This window comes from Pezoporus wallicus, unplaced genomic scaffold, assembly GCF_028554395.1.
Source record: "Pezoporus wallicus isolate ANWC-B61680 ecotype Strahan unplaced genomic scaffold, APGP_CSIRO_Pwel_v1 contig_8702, whole genome shotgun sequence".
NCBI classification, from domain to species: domain Eukaryota; kingdom Metazoa; phylum Chordata; class Aves; order Psittaciformes; family Psittacidae; genus Pezoporus; species Pezoporus wallicus.
In genome coordinates, this window is record NW_026636754.1 from 1480397 (window position 1) to 1501313 (window position 20917).

Below are 20917 nucleotides of genomic sequence, written 5' to 3' on the forward strand. Positions count from 1 at the left end.
CATTTACTGTCTAGTTACTTAACATAGGCTTGTATCATCAGTTGATTTCCTCACACCATTGTTCACCTTTTTTCCAGGATCCTTATAAGTATATTGGACAGTATAAGGAATCATCCAAACCCCTACGTGACTGTGCTGATAGTCTCACTAAATTGTGAAAAATAATTACTTATTTCTTCCTTGTCTGTCTTTTAACCTCTCTACATTTAAGGAATCCTTTCTTCTTATACCAAGAGATACAACAAACTGCCTCTGATGAGCAACTGAATTATTTTGATTTTGGTCTCTAGATATTTAGTGTAAAGAGTACAGAAGAGATTCCCTTTGTCCTTGTCTACATTTGTTCCCAGGTGTTTCTGAAGAAAGCAGGTCACTCAATTACTAGTTGGATTACTCACCCCTACAACTTGAAAAACAAGGAAAGAAAACACAGTGAGTACAGGTCTTTGAAGCTCCAGGGATAATTGAGATCAGCAGCACCTCTTAAATTAATCACAGTAGCACAGTGGAAGTATCAGCAAGGCAGATACTTTCCTTGTAAGTTTCTAAGACTTTATACCTTTATTTTTTTAATGTGTTATCCTTTGAGCTGCTATTTCACAACCAGAATGAGAGGATTTTTTTTAAACATCTGAGTGACAGACTGAACACTAACAGTATTTTTTGCCAATAAAGAAATTCTTTTTATTAACCTACCCTAAAACACTAAGTCAGATCTTAAAGCTCAAGTACTCAGTGCAGACCTGATGAGCAATTTGATAGGAAAAAAAAAGCATATAGTACTTGTTTAATACTTTAGTCCTTCACACACTTTATATGGATGTGGAAACAAGACACCCAACAACAAAGCGCATCAAAAGAACATCCTAGCAGCTATAGATGAAGACCTTAGTGACATGGTTTATTGGCAGGCTTGGCAGTGCTGGGTAAAGGTTGAATTTGATAATCTTACAGGTCTTCTCCAACCTAGCTGATTCTATGATTTTATATGTGATCAAACCAAAGCTTCAGCTAGCCCAAAAACATCTCTGACATATTACACGCCTTAAGTCCAGTATATGAACAAGCATATTGCAACACTCTCTGCAGTAACAAGTTTTTACAGTTTAGCTATGTGCTCTGTGAATAAGCACCATCTTTTCTTTATTCCAAACCTACCTTATACTGTAGAGCAATCATTTCCATGACACTCAGGATTTCACAAACCTTCATTATACCCCATTTACCCATCACTTTTCCTACATGTTTTAGCCTCTCCTCACATAAAGATTTTGAAAACCATTTCCAGTTCTATTATGTTTCTGAAGATGCATCCAATACTCAAGATATGAGCACACCAGGGATTTTTAAAGCAACAAGTTAATGAGTATTTTTTATTTTCCTAAAGCTCAAATTCAGTCCTTCCAGATTTCGTTAGAATGGGGTCAAGAGGAAGGATTAGGAATAACTTCTTTATTGAACACCCTCGGCACAACTGTGCCATAAAAAAAATTGAAATCTGGGGAAAAAGCAACAAAATTTAGGGTTTTAGACCTGCCTTTCTAACTGTTGCTCTCCTGTTTCATAAGTAAAGATTATGTCATGTACATGTAAAGTTTGAAATAAGATTTTTTTTTACCTAAAACAGTCCAACAGAGACCCAATCACGTCATCTGCTAATTCTTTGGGAAGTCTTCCAGTTATTCTACCAATTCTACAGAAGATAGGAAAAAAAAAAGGGGGGGGGGGAGGGAAGCCAACAGTGATTCATTATTACTGCATTTGATATACAAGTCCTATAAAAAAATCTAGCTACTGGAAGCTTACAGTAAGACTGGCTGACTTCAAGATGACAATACACTGCCCTAACACCATTACCCTACAACAACAATCTCCAACTTGAAGCAAAAGCTACACAGCAGCAAACTTAACAGAGAAATACAGTTTTTAAAGTGGAAGAAGGCAAAAAAAAACAAACAACTAAACATTTTGAAGAAATGCTATTTTACACCCATCAATTCAAGTCTTACCCAGATTGTTTCTTTCCTTTTATTCATATTCTATCTGAAATTTTCCTGAAGACCAGCACAAATTCATACTGGACAAACTTACAAACATGGCTTTGTAACATCAGCTGTGCTAAAGCTATTTGAAGTAACTGGGAATACTGACAATACACAGAAATTATCAATCTTGGATTACACCAGACTGTATTTCTATGTTGTTTACTGTATTTTATTAGTTTAGTGTAACCATAAGAAACCTACCCTTTTGCTGCAGACCACCTGACAATAGTGTCTTTGTCTTTCAGTCCAACCAGCAATTGCTCTGCAGATAATTTATTTTAAACAAAACAGATTATTCTCATTTAACAACAGAAAGATTAAAACTTCCAAAATTAATTTTCCTCTTAACATAAATGCCTCTTAGTTTATATAAAGATACTTCTATATACCTCTCTTTTTCACACCAGGATGACTTGAAAATCAAAGAAACAAGATAGATGTCAAAATCGTTTTCTAAAAGAGAATTTGGTTTGAAATTTCAGGTACTATGGAAGATGCAGAATGGAGCTCATGGTGCTTTTTCCAGTGGTTCATTAGATTATTCAGTTATAAAAGTCTTCTGATGCAATTTTTGCTGATAACAGCACATCTACCACCAAGCTCGCAGAGCACCTGCTGTATGACCACACACTTATAAAAAATGCTGTTCCTTTGTTACTAAGACATCTTAAAAACGTCAGCTATAATTCTTTAGCTTTCATTTAACACAACTTTTTGTTTTGTTTTTCACTATGTGTTTTAAGTCATCCTTCTGTCTGTGAAAGGTTCAAGTTCTCTCTTTCATACTATATTTCAGTAAACCCATGCCCCAACCCCACAACAAATACTGCAGTATTGAGTTTCTGTTTGAGATGCTGAAATCCAAATCATCTGGAAAAATGCAGTAAATTTTAGTCACTTGCATAGACTTAAACTTTACAGTCTTTCTAATTTTTCACTTTAGCACAGATATCTACATTATTTTCTTAGCCCTAAGGTTGTTTTTCAATATATGTTTAACTTGCAGGCATTAGAATAATTTTTATTCAGTTTTTACACACCTACAACATTTTCAATCTCTCCTGGAATGTCATATTCCTCTTCATCATCAGCTTCACTAATGGCAACTGTTGTCATTTGACTCTGCACAACTGAACCCTGAGCCTGCAGATTGGCAGCTAGAGATCGACAGCCACGCTGGTATCTGCACAAAGGAACGGACACATTAATTGATTTGTCTCATTGAAATCCCAGCTGAAATAGGTGCATCCTGTCACAAAGCCTGCTGATCAAGTTGCTACACCTCCCAGGGTACAGTTCTCCGGTTAGTAAGTGGTTGCTTTAAAGTATCACACTCTCCTCCCCCTCCTCCTGACCCAGTTGTCTCTTTTCCAAGGTAAGAAGAGCTAGACTATTTAAATGTCTCTCCCTTTCCTGTTTCAGTATAACCTATTTTCCACTGCTGACAATAAAGAGAGGCAAAATTCCCATGCCATGAAAACCTCTCCAAAACTTAAAATATTAATAAAATCAACTTATTAAAGATTGGCTTGTAAATGTTAAAGCAAGCTTAGTACTTTCTGACCAAGCTATACTCGGATATGTAGCCCATGGTGTATATACATTCTTAGAAGAGATACGCTTTACATATTAAACTGACTTTTGCCATTGGGCACAGTACACTCTCTGCCTAAAAGAGAATTTTCTATGCCTAAGGACGTTCTCAAAAGTTGGTAAAAGAAACACAATAAAAATAGTCACCAAGGGAGCCTGCAATTTGAAAATATCAGTGCGAGAAATCTAGAAAAGAGTTTGCCCTCTGGCAATAAGTAAAACCAGACACCAAAACCTGACTAATATGCAAAACCAAAGTGGGATTGCAAGCCACTTTTCCCCTGTGAACCTCCTATCGAATCAGGGTAGAACTATGTAATGGAAAAAGTTATGTTCACTCTTACAAAATTGTACTAAACCAACTTCAGTAACAAAGGTCACTTTCTTCCCATTTAAACCAAGTTATGCATTATATAGGAACAGGCTTCTGCTTGTGTAATGTGCAACATGAGAAGTGAAAAGATTTGGCCTGTCCCAGCACTAGTTTACTGTACAAAAATGGAAAAAAAAACACAGGAAACTAAATACAGTGGAAGCAATCTACTTTTTCCAAATAGTGCAAATGAAGAAGGAGCTCATTCCCAAGTAACACAGGGACTTCTTTCTTTCTCTTATAGGGGAGGTTATGAGGACAGGACAGTGTCAAATCCATGCATTTAGGTATTCCTTGGCTTTTTGAGTGCTTTTGGATTTAATTTTTTTTTTAACTGTTTCAGCTTTAAACTAACCTCCATTTTGCTACCTTTGGTTTCACAAACGTCAGTCCAAGTCTCTGAACAAGTTTCATCCCTAGCTTGCGAAGAACCATCTGATTACTTTCTGACAGCTTGCAGTTATCAAGACACTCAAGTACAGTAGCAGCTGTAAAAGAAAATAAACATGCTATAAAACCTGAAAAATCTCAGTAAGAACATCAGTTTTGTAAAGTTTTGAAAGTTCCTGAGAATATTTAGGTTTCTAAAGGTACTACTAAGATGCAAATGCCTTATTACCTATTTTGTAGTAGCTCTGACACTGGTCAAATAGTGGTAATACTCTTCACCTACCAAACAGGAAGGATTGCTTTAAGCATTACTTTTGACTATGAAAATTATAGTGAAGCTAGATTCCTAGAGTATTTATGCCTCTGCTCCTCACTGGAAGTGACATGTTCCAGCATCTTTCAGGGTTTAAGAACTGCCGGCAGTGTAACAGAACCAGGAGTCAGAAAATCTAATTCACCTACTCTGCAGCCAGTTTCAAGACTAAGAAAATCCTCATTTATTCCTGTTCCCTTTCCTCATGTATTATTTTCAGGCAGCACCAACTCCTCTGGCACAGGAATTTTTATGACGATGAATGCCCATAACCATTTAGACATGAGAAATACTGTGTATGTGTAAACAGTCAGCAACAAAACCTTTCATTTGGGCACATCAAAGGTAACAAAATTATTTGTCCAGCAAAGTAAAAAAAAAACAAAACAGAGACGAAAGGAGAATCCTGGATTAATGAATATAAAATTCCAGGATTCAGACTTTTCATACAGAACAGATTCCTGTTACCAGTAAAACAGTCCTCCTGCGTTTTCAACCCAAAACAATTAATGATTGTTTTGAAGGCTGATCATTAGTTAATAGAGACCAACAGCTTGGGCTCTGAAGGACAGTCATTCTTGCTGTAAGCACTGCAAATATGGATGCGCACTGGGAAAATGCTTTGCAACCTCTTACTCCAGTCTTGGAGCAGAGTTTTCAAAATACTCCGAGATCAAAGACATAACAATTGTTCCAAAGTCTGAGAAAATGTAGGATACCACTTAAAAATCTCCTCAGATTTTAAAAAGGCTTATAATTTATCCTGACATACTAAAATGCTAATAGAATACACCCAGACCAAAAAGTAAAGCCAGTAATAATGCCTACTTTGATACCTTCCTACCTGGATTTTTATGCAATTGTAAAAGCTAGAAACTAATGGTTTATGAGAAAGAGAGTGCAGAAACATCAATATTCACAGACAGAAAAACAATAACAAAATATAAACCTCTTCCAAGTCCTTCCAACTCCTGAATCACTAAAATATCTATGGACCCATGCAAATGACTTCAGGACTAGTGCTTATTTTACAATGATGTTCTATGTTGTAAATGATTTCAAACAGTATCTTCCTTTGTCATTTGTCTGTTTTTTCCTATTTGATCCTCAGAGCTGTTAGAACCTGTTATAATTAAAAATCTTCAATACTTTTTGTCTCTCACATTTTCTTATCCCAAACAGTTTCTGCATGAATATCTGCTTCTTAGTCATGAGCATTCTATTTTTTCTATGATGCATTTATTCACTGGTACGCCCCTGATTTTTCTCTTATTACTAGACTTGTAACTATTTAATATTCTATGAGCCGTAGGCCAAAACCTCTAATTTTACCAGCTGGGTTAGTGCTGTGAGCCAAATATCTTCTTTTCATATTGATTATGATTATTGTGTTGTATAGTTTGCATCTTTTAAACTACATAATTTTGTATTATACCATATTTTATCTAGCCTGTTTATTATTCTGCATATCTGTCAGTCCTATTGTTGTTTAAGCTTCCACAGTGCTGTCTGCTATTTCTATGTGATGACATTCATCAATATTTTCTGTCTGTTTCTGACAAGCACACACCGTCATTCCATTCTGTTTGTCTTACTATCTTATCTCCACGTTTACTCAGATCTCAGGTATTTTGTATGGAAGCATCTGCATCTCTGACATGAGTAACTGGGAGAAGGGAACTGCTTCCCCCACAAGACCTATGAAGTTTCTTCACTGAAGTCAAAATTCCATTGAGTGAAATCACAAGCTGCATTCTAAAGTGAGTTTACATCATTGCCTGATTCCTGTGAACAGCACAAACCCTATTTTCTGGTGCTTTGATAAGCTTCCCAAAACTTACAAGCTCTTTTGTAGTGTTCTGTAGTTAGCCATCATCTTTCCCTACCTCTCTTTACTGCTATCAATAAAAAACAAGCTAGCATTTTGTAGGCAGCTCTGACCATATTCCAGGAGAAGAATGTAACTCCAACATGCAGCTACACTGTTCAGAAACTTCTGTGCTCTCCTTCTGGGTCCCTATCTATTCCTAATTGCATCCACCATAATCTCTCTCTGGAATCACTACGTGATTCTACCTGGTCCCGTACACAGCTGGTTCTTTAAACCTGGGTTTTCTGAAATCCTGAGCTTATGTAGAAATTCAAAGATCTTCTGCAAAATTTCCAGCAGCACTGTGTATAAAACCAATTTATATTCTAATGAATTTTGAAACATATTTTCCACCTCTTATAGTCTGTATGTTCTGTGTTCAGCTCAGTATTATAGCAACTGGTCAATCCCAAATTCTTTGTGAGCTGTTCCAACATAACATTCCACACTGGCTTCTGCTCCTTCCTCCATGTCATCCTTTTTTTCCCTCCCCTCATTGCATGGTTCATAACTTCCCTGTTGATTTCGCTCTTTACAGCACCCTTTGCTATCAGTTTAATCTTTCTTCCCCCTTTTTTTTTTTAATTGGAATAGCTTAAAACTAGGAATCAGGATATTACAAACTTACCATAGGGTAAACAATCTTCTCTTTTGGCATGCTTAAATAACTGTGCCTACAATTAAAATAAGGAAAACAAACATGAGAATAGAGAGATTCTAAAACACATTATATCAAACATATAGTTCTAAAATACTTTATGCTTTTGAAATGATCAGTAATGGTTACTAATTTAAATAGCATAAAAAGGGAAAGAGTCTCAAGGAGTAGTTTTACTTCTTTGTAAGTCAAGGATACTGCAGCTCAGCCTTCCCCTCCCATCCACACAATCATGTAGGCAAGCCAACTCAGGGAGCTGAGCTGGCCAAAAAGACTCTAAAGACAGAATGAAAAAGGGTAAAAAAATGAGAAAGGAAAAATAAAAGGGGGGAGGAAGGCACTAATTTTCAGCCAGCTCAGCTTTCTGAACCATCCAGCTCAGTGCTTGGTCACACAAGCTCAGGGCAGGTGCAACCACAGCACCTATTATCTCAAGCAGCTCATGTTGCTTTGAACCTCTAAGAAGTGAAGCAGAATTTGCAGAACATGAATACAAGCAGAAGACCCAGGGGAACTCTAGGTCCTGTTTAGGACTTCCTGGCACTGAACATCTTCAAACTGAATACGCCTTGCTGACGACTTATTAGAGAACGTGTCATTTGGTCACCGCATGAGAGGTGAACACATATAAGTGAGGGTAGTGAACAGCAGCAACCACACAGTGACAAGCAGGACACAGTCCAGCCTAAACTGCTGAGTATTTTATCCTGTTTCCCCAACAGCTTTTGAGAGCTCCATGTTAAACTAAACAAATCCAGCTACAGAAATTTCTGACTGCAAGCCTGCTACAAACATACCTCCAACAACCTTGAATTCCTGTGCTGAAGGATTTACAGAAGAGCAAAAAGCTTCTAGAATAATTTTATATATAATTAAATACCCCAGAAATATTAAGCCCCAGCACTAGAGTGAGACAAATGGGCTACTAACACCTGACAAAAACATGTTAAACATTGAAAGTTTCCTCAGTTCACTTAGTATGCATCAAAAACTGTGTTCAGTCACTTCTTTTTCCTTGTGTTGTCATTAACGAAAAGAAAAACCCTCCACAATAAATATGCCTAGGAGTTAAACAAGAACAGACTTACCTTAAAAATATGTACTTTCTCACACATACCAAACACACACATGCCTCCTGTACTGCAGGTGTGGTTAAGAGCAACAAAGGCAATAAAAACACCTTCAGGCTACATACCCATTCTAGTTTGTTTTGTTACTAAGCTGCATTTTGGGATCCTAAATTAGCACTTCTGATCAGCTCTGCTGCAAGCTATATAGGGGAATTTGATAATATACATTAAATTTTTTAAGATTTTTAATGGTTTTACAAGTAACTAAGCAACTCTAAGGCATCCATTAACAATCGACATTTATTTACAAAGGAGTAAGGCTACACAACTACCGCAGGCCCAGAAGAGCAGCCATCAGAAACAAATACCAACATGAGTGGTAAAAATATAGCACAGCTTTTCTCAATACACCATACCAGTATCCAAACAAAAAAACATTTTCCAACTAACTTACAACAAAACTCTGCTTGTGTTAAAAAGCCTAAAGAAAAGATGACAGACACTCTACAGATCTTTGGTGTAACTAGCAAATGTAGAGTGCCTCTAAAATTTTTCCACCTCTCTGCTAAAACATGCAGAAACTCAGTTCTTCATCACTTGGTTCCTGTGTTCTGCTTTAAAAACCTTTTAGATGGTTTCTGCACAAGGTTAGCAAGTTGGTAGCAGATGCTGGGAGATCCTGCAGCATTTCTGCAGCACCTTATCTTCACAAATATCCTCTTTTCTGTAGAAAAGTCCAGTTAAGAGCAAAGAGTGCTTCTAAAGCACACACAGACTGCCTCCAAATTATTAGGATTATATTCAAGCATATTCAAAACAAAACAGTGTAACTCTTGAAGTAGTAATAATGCAGAGAAAGAGCTTTTTAATACAGCCTTGTGAATACTCGTAGGTGAATGCATCTGGATGTCTATGCTTACACTTCATAGAATCACAGAATGGTTTGGGCTGGAAGGGACCTTAAAGATCACTTAGTTCCAACCCCCTGCCTGATACTGAAGAATTATTCCTAAAATCCCATCTCAATCTCCTCTCTGTCAGTTTAAAACCATTCATTCCCCTTGTCCTATCCCTTGTCCAAAGCCCCTCTCCAGGTTTCCTGTAGCCTCTTCAGGCACTGGTGCTGGTCTAAGGTCTCCCCTTTAGGAGCCTTCTCTTCACCAGGCTGAACCAGCCCAGCTCTCTCAGCCTGGCTCCAGAGCAGAGTGGCTCCAGGCCTCCTTCACTTCTCAGCACACTATCCAGGAGCAGCTTCAAAGGTGGAAAAGAATCCTGAAAACATCTACACACTTTCAGACTTCTGTAGTTCCCAAATTCTGGCATCTTCCTATGATCTTCTCTATGAATTTTCACATCCTTAAGGCCAACTTCGAATTCAGCTCGACTCCTCAGGAAAAACAGAACTTGAAGCACCTCAAGCAAGATGTGGGAAGAAATTAACCAACACACAAGCAGGAAATGAGAAAACTCTTCAAATATTGTACCATAATTTTTTAATGTTCTTCTAAAAAAATACCCCAAAAGGAAGAAAACAGCTTCACAAACCTATGCCTCAATTTAGAACAGTGAACTTGACAGATTCCATTTCATAACTATATCTATTATTTTCTAACAGAAAGGTGAAACATATATTGTTTCCCTACAACAGTGTGACTGTAAACCTAAGTAACAACCTATTTTTATATCTAATATTTAAAACAGAACATCTAGTCTCAAGCAAAATCTTGCAAAGATTTCTAATATACTTTCAGATGTTGGAATCATCATAGCAGCTCTTCAGAAATGGAACCCAGCAGGAAATCCAGTGTTTGGGTCTTGTTCTGACTGTAGAAATGTCAAGAAAAGAAGTTTTCATTACTCCTTTATGAGTCAAAGTATGCAAAAGCATTCCCAAGTCCAAATTTCCCAAACTTCTGAGCTTAGCATGTATGTTTTCTAGGGGAAATAAAAGAGCACTTTAACTTTAGCCTTTGGGGAAGGGGGGTATGTATTTTCTTCCAGTATGTACTACAGTAGGTCAAAGGTACTGTCTCAGAAAAATCCTGCAAACCTACAGCTCACAAGGACTATACTGAAAATAAAAGTACATGCTGCAGAACAGCAAACATTAACAGAAACACACAGAAAAAAGGAGAGATCAGCATTACAGTATCCAGCTTAAACTTCCTGCCTTGAAGGAAGAAAAATGTCCAAGGCACACCATTTCAGAAAATCTGATACAAACAAAGTAATTAATAAGCTTGGTTTGCCACCTGCATAGACATTTCAGTGTCAGCAACTGACAAGACTCAAAGTAAGGAGCCCGTCTATTGGAGTATCCAGGCAATCAAAGTTACGCCATGGCCTCTTCACTTTAATGAGGACATACAGCATACACCAACCTACCCAACCTGTTGAACTGTTGAAAAGTATGTGACTCCCTCTCTTATAAATAATTAAGCCACCTACAAATTAGAGAAAATCAGTGGTGTGCAAGCAGTGACGACTGTCAAGTCTGGTTTTGCTTTAGAAATAGCATGGTGCAAGGAAAACAAAGCCTAGTTTCTTAGTAATCCAGGAGAAACACACCACACCTTCCAATTGTCTGCATAACCCACTCCAGGCCCGACCTCCATGAGCTATATCAATCAGGATCATCTCCAGGACATGTTCCCCAAGCTATACAAATCACCATTAAGGGTGGCCTGACTGTTTGGTAGCAAGTATATCTTCCTGCCAAGCAGGAGACACAACTCTGCATCTACCCTCTGGTCGTAACCAGCCAAGTCAAGGACTGGGAGGATAATTTCAGCCTCTATGGGAAGAGAAGAAAATGATCTTTCATTACTCTGGAGCACCCCCTAGTAGTCACACAACATTCAGGTCCAGGGAAAGCTATCAGCCATCCCTGCCTTCAGGCCAGATGTGGGGAGGTAAACAAGGTGAGGGAGGCCATGCTGTCAGAATAATAAATTCACTTGAAAGTAGCGAATATTTCATGCATTATATGTGCAGCTAATGGCAAAATAGATTAGTTCAAGCCCTTATTCTTATTGTCTTCAACACAGTAAAATACTACTCCTTCTGTAAGTCACACGTGTTTGTCAGGGCATCAACATGGTGCTTAAGCTGACAAAATTCAACACAGAGCCCAGTTAAACGGGTGGCAAAAGGAGGTAAGTTTTCTTAAGATTTTAGTTATTTACCAGTTGAGAGCCTGAAAAGTTTAGACTAACATGCGGAGAGCTAACAGAATCCTTCCTTTCTACCTTAGCAAGACTAAAACCACAGATTTTAAATACTTAGAAATATAAAAAAAAAAAAAGAGAAGAGACAGCTAAAAATCAGCAATAGAGCCTAACAGGAAAAGAAACAGTCTTAGCATAACAGAGCTCCTAAGCCCTGAAGTAGCTACAGTACTTCTGGTGAAAAGAAAGAAAGAAGTATCAGACAAAGCCCCATTAGAATATTCAGTGCCATTCAGAGAGGAGACGCAGTGCTTCCAGAAAGGGGTCAGAGCCCTGGGTATCAGCAGACACGAGAATTTTCCTCTTCTCCTTACATCACCATTGCTTGCTGTAAACCTTTATCACCAACACACTAAGCAACGACAACTTCTGAAAGAAAAAAAAAAAACAACGCCAACAGACAATCCTAACATCACTAATTCTTTGAGAATGCCAAAAATATAGAGACTTGGGAAACATTCTATTTAGAAATAGTCTATTTTTGTGCCTCTGGGTCCGAAAGAATAGAGTTAGAGAGTTCTTTCTTCCCTGGAGCAAAATTTACATAAGCATGTAGCTATTGCTAAATAACTTTTGCATTAGAGACAGCTCAGGGAAATGCCCTGTTCTTAAGACTCTTGAGTTTCATCAGATCACTGTGTAGGGCGTTTTATTTTTTTTAATTATTACTCACACTTGTATACTGAATCACTTATAAAACAAATAAGGTTTAATAAGTTTCAATGCCCAAGGCTACCTCAACATGATGACATCTCTGTCACGCAAGAACTGGGAGTGCTGCACCCTGCAGCAATAACTAAAAAGCTGTTTGATATAATGGTAGGTTTAAAAGCAAACCTCCAGACCAAGAGAATTTAAAATGCAGATTCTTGAAACAGGTTAGAAGTTTCCTTCAAGTAAACAAATGTTATTAAAAAAAATAATAAAAACTGAGTCATATTAATCCAACATTTAGAATCCCTCCAATACACAAATCCAACATCAATAATCCTTCAAATTCACCAAGCGTCTAAACACAAAAGTGAATTTAATTCGATACTGAACTGAATTCAATATTACAACAGTTTCAACTAAAGAGAGCAGTTTTAAAACCTAAATCTGAAATGTTATAAGCAGAGACTCCTGTTTGTACACACCTGCTGTGAAATGATAGATTACTGACAACAGGTGGAAAGAGAAAAAAAGGAAAAAGCATTGGTGGAATTAAAATATGTAATGCAGGCTGCGTGTTCCAACAGGAACCCTGAAACAGTAGTACTTGTTCTACACATAATGCTGAGTTAGATTAAACAGTAGCATACCTAATCACCAAGACTTAAGGCCACAAAGAGGCAGATCAAAGTGCAGCAACGTCGAACTACTCACTGCGTACCTAACTTGCAGTTTCAGTTCATTGAAATGCAAGAGTTTCGTGTCTTTTTAAAACAGTTCTGCCATGCCAATCTCTCTACAAGCTATTTCCTACATGCAGGTCATAAACAGCATAATACCATAATCCAACTGAAATCCACCCAGTCAGGGGCAGCCCTAAACTGATCTGATGGACAGAAAGACTTGTCGTTCCCACCCTGGTGGGTTACATTCCCGAAACCTGTCATCCCGAAACCTGCCTTGCTGTACTGACCAGAAACTGAAAAGTGGTCTTTTTTCCCCCCTGCTTGTTCAGAAAGAAATGGCCAGGCAACTACAGTCTGACTCTTAATTAATTGCTGGAGGAATCAAAGGGCAAAGAACTTTGAAGCTTGTTGACACAAGTTTTAGCTGTCCCTCATGAGGATGTGTTCTGCTTCACACACTTGGCAATTACTTACTATGTTTCTGTACAGACTGTTAGAATTTTGGCTGAGAGAAATGGTTCACTTGTTTTAAAAACTACTTTTATTTTCAGCTATTTTTCGTTTAACGTTATCTTTACAAGTATGTTACAAAGTTCTTAATATTAAACTCTTGAAATAAATATTTCCTACTCCACTTAAGCACATCTCCATACACACATACCTGCACACATATTCTGAGAACCTTTATTCCCTAATGATCTAATTCATGCTTACATTGTAGTAACTAAAATTAAAAATGGAAGACTGAATGCAAGAAAGGTTTTAGAAGCTCAGTCTGCTCATAGCTAACAACTGGAACAGGAGTTAGGAGCTGTAGGACACAAATAAAACTGGCCTGAAACGCTTTCTCCTATTCCAGAGAGAAGGAAAAACTAATGTAAATGCAAGAAGGCTCCTGGCTTCCAGGTATATTGTATCACATTCCAGTTTCGATTCTACTTGTTAAGTATTCACCTGTTTCGCTTAGTATGCACTAATGAACAGGTGGATAGAGCCAAAGCCAAACTCAAAGGAATTATGACAAAACACTAATGTATTATACATCCTGCAGGTCTCATCATGCACCTAGAATGGCAAACAGTCAGTCTCCCTTTCCAGATCTGACAATAAAATGATGAAACATCATTCTGTCTTTTGAAACATACTGCAATGCATACAAATAATGCTTCCTCCTGCTTAAGCAGCACGTCCTAGGTTATTCTAAATATAGATCATTTCTTGTATTTTCTGATTTGGAAGAGCTGCTAGGGATGAAAAAAAAAAAACACCCCAAAAAAAATAACAGCACACACTTGTTCCAGAACTTTGCTTTGATGTTTAGTAACATACTGTGTACGAGTCCTCATAGCTATTAGTTAAGAAGAGCTGCAAATGTATGCAAATGATAGAAACTTGTACAAACACCAGCAAATCCTTAAACCTGTGCAAAGACTGGTCAAGAGCAAGTCATCACCTCCACTTTGGTCAACAACAAAACCGAGGAGTAACAACTCCACCTGCACGAACTGCCCCATTCTACCCAAATATATTTAGAATCAAAATCAGATACCAAAACTGTTATTCAAGTGTTTGAAAATGCACACCAACACTTCTAAGGGTGTAAAACTACAAGAAAGCTTTTATAAAAAGATATTCTTTGAATGTACAGGAGGAATGCTATCATACAGCAGTGGCTGAGGTATTACAGATTTTTTCCCATGCACAGTATATAAATTTTAAAACCCAAACTAAGAATTTAGCACTTTGGAGTCTTAATCTATTGTTACTTAACAAGGCAAGGAGTATTAAACAAAAAACTTGCTCAAATTAGCATGCAAAACCATCAGAAACAGTGCATTTTCTCAGACCGCTGAAGGACACTAACAAGTTTAGTTTGTCTTAACAAAACTCTCGAGAACAAGATTTGAGTCAAAGAAATGCATACAACTTGCTAGAGTCACTTGCATTTTGGTTACCACTTCTGAAGTGTAGGAGAGACCACCGCTATATCAGAAGCCCAACCTTTGCACTTTATACAGTTCCAATTTTTCCATGTATTTCAAAGGTTTTGTTCAAAGAAAAAACAAAACAAACCAACCAAACCCAACCCAAACTAAATTATGAAATGATTACTGATATATAATCAGATATATAAAAGCACTTTTGAGAGTTATTTATCAGTATCTATACTGGCAACCTCACTTTCATTTGGTGATGAGAAGAATACTTCCAGAAAATATATGTATATGGGAAGTTACAACTTGCAAACTGTTGTGGAGGAAATTCAAGCAGTACATAATCTTATCCTGTTTTAATAAACACACATAAACTCTCCGTGCATTTGCTATTAAAGGTCTACCATGGCAGTATCATATGACCATAAATAAAATCATCTATCTTTAAAAAGAAGACAAGTATTTACCAGGGCCTGGAGCATGCCATTCATAACAACTGTCCCCTCCATAGACTGAAAGGAGGATTTAGATATCATGGAGAGTGTCCAGTCCAGGAAGTCAGCCATCCTTTTCTGCTTGACATCAGGGCGGACAATAAATCTGTCACAGCAAAAAAAAAACAAACACCGCAGTTACTAACTTTATGACTTTCAGTGAAAAATAATTTTTCCTGCTATCCAAACTGGTTGCAGTTCCTAAATACAACTCTCCAATGGATATTTTGCTAAGTTGCTGAGGGTGGAAACACTCCAAACTATCATAAATTCAGCCCTTCTGTCTCTGAGCAAGGCTTTGACCCAGAATTCCACTTTCACTTCAATCTATAAACTTGTATCCTACAGATTTCTCACCTTAATTGTAAAGCAACAACCATTCCAAAGGTCCACTAGAATTAGTGAAAAGCTCAAGCAAATACAAGGATTCTCTCCACCATTCTCAACAAGAACAGCAATTTTGCACATCTGAAAATGGGTGCAAATCCACAGTTGTCCATGCTGCACTGTTATCAACCAGGCCCATATAAAGCGTAATCATCAGTGCTACACTGCAGTTTTGTATATGTGAAGAGGTCAAACACTTGTTATTTAACACACTAGATGGGTCAAGAGATGCATTTTCACCTATCTTAGGGCAAAAGAGGTACATTATGGTCAAACTACTTCTGTTAACCTATAATCGTAAGTGGCAAGCAAGCTACAGTCAGGGCATCTGCTTCAGTTAGATAATTTAGTGCTCTTAGCTCTTACAAACAAGCAGAGATTCAGACTAAATTAAGAACCTTTGTTCTTAATGCAGTCAAAGGAAAGAAGGTACATGGGAAAGCCCCAAAAGTACAATTCATTGTGCTTAAAGAAGGATGTATGCAGAGCCTGCAACTGGTTTATACACCTACAAAGTAAATGAGGAACTGCGCCAAGAGTTAACTAACGGGAACTATTAAATACAGAGAAGACAGGAAATAGTGAGCATGTATGTGATCACTTGAATTGTCTTCAAAGTCAGTATCTGTTGTGTTCAGCAACAGTGAGGATTTGGGGCAGGGCTTAGTTGGAAGGGTGTTTTGCTTTATAACCAAGTAGCAAGGACACAGCCTTCTCTTGCACAACAGTGCAAGTGGAGAGAAGTAACCTGTAAAGTAGATGAACTGGTTCCTAGACCCTTTCTTAGCCCAAAGGAGTTTAAATCTTATTTTCCCAAAGGAGTGCCATAACCTCCAGACTAGAAGCAAGATAAGCCTCATCCCCACCTACTGCAACCAGGTCCCTAAGCAGACAGAAAGGAGAATTCACGAAAGAAATTCCAGCTCCTCTGCCTCTGAAAAGTAAATTACTTCAGAAAACAGGATCCTGATGGTTCTCTTGAAATTCATTAACTCCTTAAAGCAGGAAACAGCACCCAGACTTCTTCCCAAAGCAGTTCCCTACTCAGTGTGTTACTAAGATTCCTGTATCTCATCTTTCTCCTTGTCCTTGGATTTTCGTATTCCTAAGAAGCAGCAGCAGTGATCTCTTCTCGGAATAACTATGCCCATTCATTAAAAAATTGATCTGTGATATGAAAGCAGTGAATTCAAGTGCACCAAGGCCAAAATGCTTTGGACCCAGGTCTTCCAATTCCTGGTGAAGTGTTTTAACCACTAGATTATTATGAAAACACTATTTTCAAAATAAACTAAATACTTACGAGTACCCTAGATAGTAACCTCCCTCCCATTACAGCCTTACGCACCTTGATGCAGCTGGTACTTGTTATTAGCATATGTTTTTAATAAAACTTAATTCAGCCAATAAAATGGAGGTGCAAAGAACATAAGACAACTGATAACACACCTGCCCAGTACCCTGTGTTCGGATGCTAGGCCCTTATGAAATCCCCCTGAAATCCAGGGTTGAGCACTGCATGAAGACAGAGTTTTGCTGAATACAATGCTGTATTCAGTCACATGACTATATATATGCTTCCACTAGTAATTTAGTTTTACAGATACCCTGGAGTACAAATGAAGCGCAAATTCAATTACCATAATGGGATGAAAGAGTCTTTTTAAATGACTGTCACCCTTACTTGAGAAGGCTTCCAGACACTGGATGTACCTTCAAGAGTCTATCCCAGTTTGTTGATCTGCATGTTTTTCTGGGGTTTTAGGAAGCACATCTGGCCACATGAATGCTCAGAGTAATTCACTCTGTGCCACATTTCCACCTTAAATCCTCTGCTTCTGACAACCTGTCACAAGGCAGACGACCAATGCAAACATAAAAATGCTGGAAAACCAACTTCCAGTTCTCAATTCCAAATTAACTGCAAAAACCTATTTATGACAAGGAGAGAAACCTACATTCTGTCACATGGAAAGAAGTATGTAACAGTCAAGTTTATTTATTGAAGGCAATTCAAATGATTAATGCATTCACTTAAATTTGGCTCTGAAATATTTTGGAGCAAATCAGAAAAGTACAGGACTAGTCACGAGAGAACTGTGCTCTCAAACTCCTTCATGAATTTTCTCCATGACTCTGCCAGTTCTAAACCAAAAGTGTTTGTTTTGTCATGATATTCAGAACTGCACCATTATACTCAACTAAAAACACCTTTCTAAAGCACCGAGTCCTGTGACTGAAGCTCAATTAATTTAAAGTACATGAACAGTTATTTCCCCCCAAAAGACAGGATCTGTTAACAACTATTTTGATACAATTAATTCTTCTTAATCTGGAGAAAAAAGTTAATGCGGATTTTATTGTTCAGACCAGACATCCACTACCATCATTTCACCTTGTTCACTCACCTATAGAGCCTCCGCTCCTATAGCTACACTGGTAAAACTATGTTGGCAGAGCCCCCTAGTGTAGACAGAGTAAATGCTGGTGTAAAGATTTTTGGAAAGGTTTTACTTGCTTTAAAAAGAAAGAAAAAAGATGAAAGAAAAAACAAATGACAAACTGAGCTGACTGGAGCCCTCTTCTGCTAGAATATGCTGGAATATGAACTATGATATACACTGGAAAAAGATATGGACATACCAGCACAGTTTATGGTCTAATTAGTTTTCATATGCATCAGAAATGAAATCTTCACTAATGCAGAAGGAAAGAAGAGCTACAGAGTTTCATTATTTCAATTTTATAAACAACCCTACCACCAGTGTCACTGAAATGACACAAAAAACCCGTCAAAACAACTGCATCTCTATCACAAATTTTTGGATGTCAAGACCACCATGTGAAACAACTGGATTTAGAAAGTTCTGTTATCCTACACCTGCTTAATTTGATGAATGAATTGACAACAATAAACCTAAGAAAGCAGTACTGTTTTCTGGATGAGAGAATGACGAAAGGGACAAGATGGATATTAAGAAAATTAATTCTAGCACTACTCCTTCCTTTTACATAAATCCCAACAGGAAACATCAAGCCAGTAATCCTACATACCAGTTTTCTGTTTCATGAGCAACACACTTCAAAAATCAGCAGCAACACAAAGAAACTGTATCTTTCTGAAACACTGCAGTACAAACATTGTAAATTGCCCTGGAAGGCAACTGAAGAATATCCTGTTAACAGTGAGGATCTGTATCACTTCTGGTAGGTACCTGCTCCTCTAGTAAGCAGAAAAAAAACAGAGCATGTCCAGTAACAAACACACTATTGGATCTGATTCAGGCAAGTTTTACATCCCATATACAGCTGGCAAATTCCAGTCCTCCCAATGCCATCATTAGCAGAGTAACAGACAAAAGTGTGGCAGGAGAAAGGGGAACTAGCTTTTCCCTTTCTGCCAAGAAGCACAAAAGAGACTTACTTTGAAACCAGCACAGCAGCTGCATCTCGAGCCTTATCACTGACAACCAAGTAACACTAAGGGTAAAAGAAAACTAACTGTAAAGCAATGCATACATGTAGATTTAATAACAACTACATGACTTTGTACATGAATATAATACTTACCATTACTAATATTATGATCATATATTTTATGTAATTATGATATAAACTAAGCTTAAGATTGTAAAACTATTAAATTTCCCACTTTCTGTATCTCAAACAATGAAGTCTCCCTTCTAGTCTTTCAAAGGTGCTACTACAAACCTACAAGAGATAAGCCACTTAAATGCTGCAAGTGTCAAAAGCATAAAATGTTCAGGTATTTGTGGGGAGGGCATGCTGTTTATTTTTATCTTAAAAGGCTGATAAGTCAAACACTTTGGCTCATGCTTAGTGAAGCTTTATTACCTTTGTGGAAAATTCATCATGCGGTCATAGCTTCCAATGTTACTAATCCTGACCAAAAGCTGATTTTCAATATAAATCATCAAACTCAGCTTTCAGAAAAAGCCAGCTATTGTTTTCAAATGCTAAAAGCTGTTAACATAATCTAAGGCATACAGTCATATCAGATAGTTGTAAAACAAGTCAGTTTACTGCTTGTGAGAAAACAAGTAACAGCCTCATCCGACACTAAAGCAGCAAAGAACATCTTGAAGATTCCAAAATTACAGATAAATCCTTTACAGATCAGATGCAGAACATATGGTTTTAAACAATATTCTGAAAAGGCAATCATTTATTACATATTGGAAGATTAAGCCTAAGAAAAACACTACAGGTTGGAAAATATTGCAAGAGGTTTTATACTTACTTTTGCTACTGTAAGTATGCGATCCATTGTGGGCACGCGAGTGTGCCCCTCCTCAGAAATATTGCCATCAAAACGGGCCAGATCAAAAGGAATCAAGCATATCATGGAGAGCCATAGCAGAAGCATATAACGAGTTTCCCAAGTCTGGAAAAGAATAGTGAAACAGAATATGCACTCCCTTTTCTGCAGTATATTCCAACAAAGTGCCTGACGCACAAACTATCCACTGGCTCCAAGGAACTTTCGAAGTGAGATGGTAAAAACTCTGAACCTGAACACTGAAACACCAAAGGAGACAGAACTACAAGAAAATCCAAACAGGAAAACAGTAACAAAATTAATGGACCCTTCCCTCTGAATCTGAAATCCAGACAAGTTTGTTTCTTCCTAAAGGAAAACTGCATGTTGCTGTTTTCCTGTTTGCTCCTTCTTCCCTCAGCCCATTTGTGCCTCCAGTCGCAAATATGAGAGAAATAGGTTCTTCTTCCTAATTTCATATGTATTGCTGTCATGAGTTTACTGAAAGAACTTCAGATGTGTTTCGTCAGACAGACAGACAGACATGAAGGAACTTTTACAGGCTTTAAAGCTACTACAACAGCAGCAAAGTGATCAGAATTGATAATGTTTATTATGAATTTATTTTAACTTAGAACAGAGATACAGTTATTGCCTTCAGATCCATTATTTGTTACTTGTAATAGATTATGATCTCTCAAAATTAATCTGCAGTAATAAGCCTTCTGGAATTTTTACCTTTCTTTATTCAAAGATAGAAGAATATGAACTATGGTATGTTGGACTTGATGATCCATATGGATCCTTAAGGAAGGATCCTTATGGGTCCCTTCCAACTCAGGCCATTCTATGATCTCAATCCATGCTTAAAAATTGTTTGCCTAAATACATTTTTCAAATCAGAATTCTTGCCCAGAACATTCCCAGCCAAATAAGACTTTAAATGA

At 37.5% G+C, this 20917-nt stretch overlaps 1 protein-coding gene across 3 annotated transcripts in view; it reads right to left on the reverse strand.

Moving 5' to 3' along the window:
* TBCD (tubulin folding cofactor D) overlaps positions 1-20917 on the reverse strand; it is a 122387-nt gene that overhangs the window by 94617 nt on the left and 6853 nt on the right. For 2 of the 3 annotated variants that reach the window (XM_057401396.1, XM_057401397.1), the window contains exons 5-12: positions 19953-20096; positions 19116-19171; positions 15278-15410; positions 7213-7258; positions 4367-4499; positions 3086-3228; positions 2247-2307; positions 1619-1693 (exon numbers count right to left, since the gene is read on the reverse strand). In XM_057401396.1, coding sequence (XP_057257379.1) covers positions 1619-1693; positions 2247-2307; positions 3086-3228; positions 4367-4499; positions 7213-7258; positions 15278-15410; positions 19116-19171; positions 19953-20096 — 791 coding nt within the window. Of the gene's footprint in view, positions 1-1618; positions 1694-2246; positions 2308-3085; positions 3229-4366; positions 4500-7212; positions 7259-15277; positions 15411-19115; positions 19172-19952; positions 20097-20917 lie in introns of those variants that run through there. The other variant, XM_057401399.1, reaches the window with a different exon arrangement.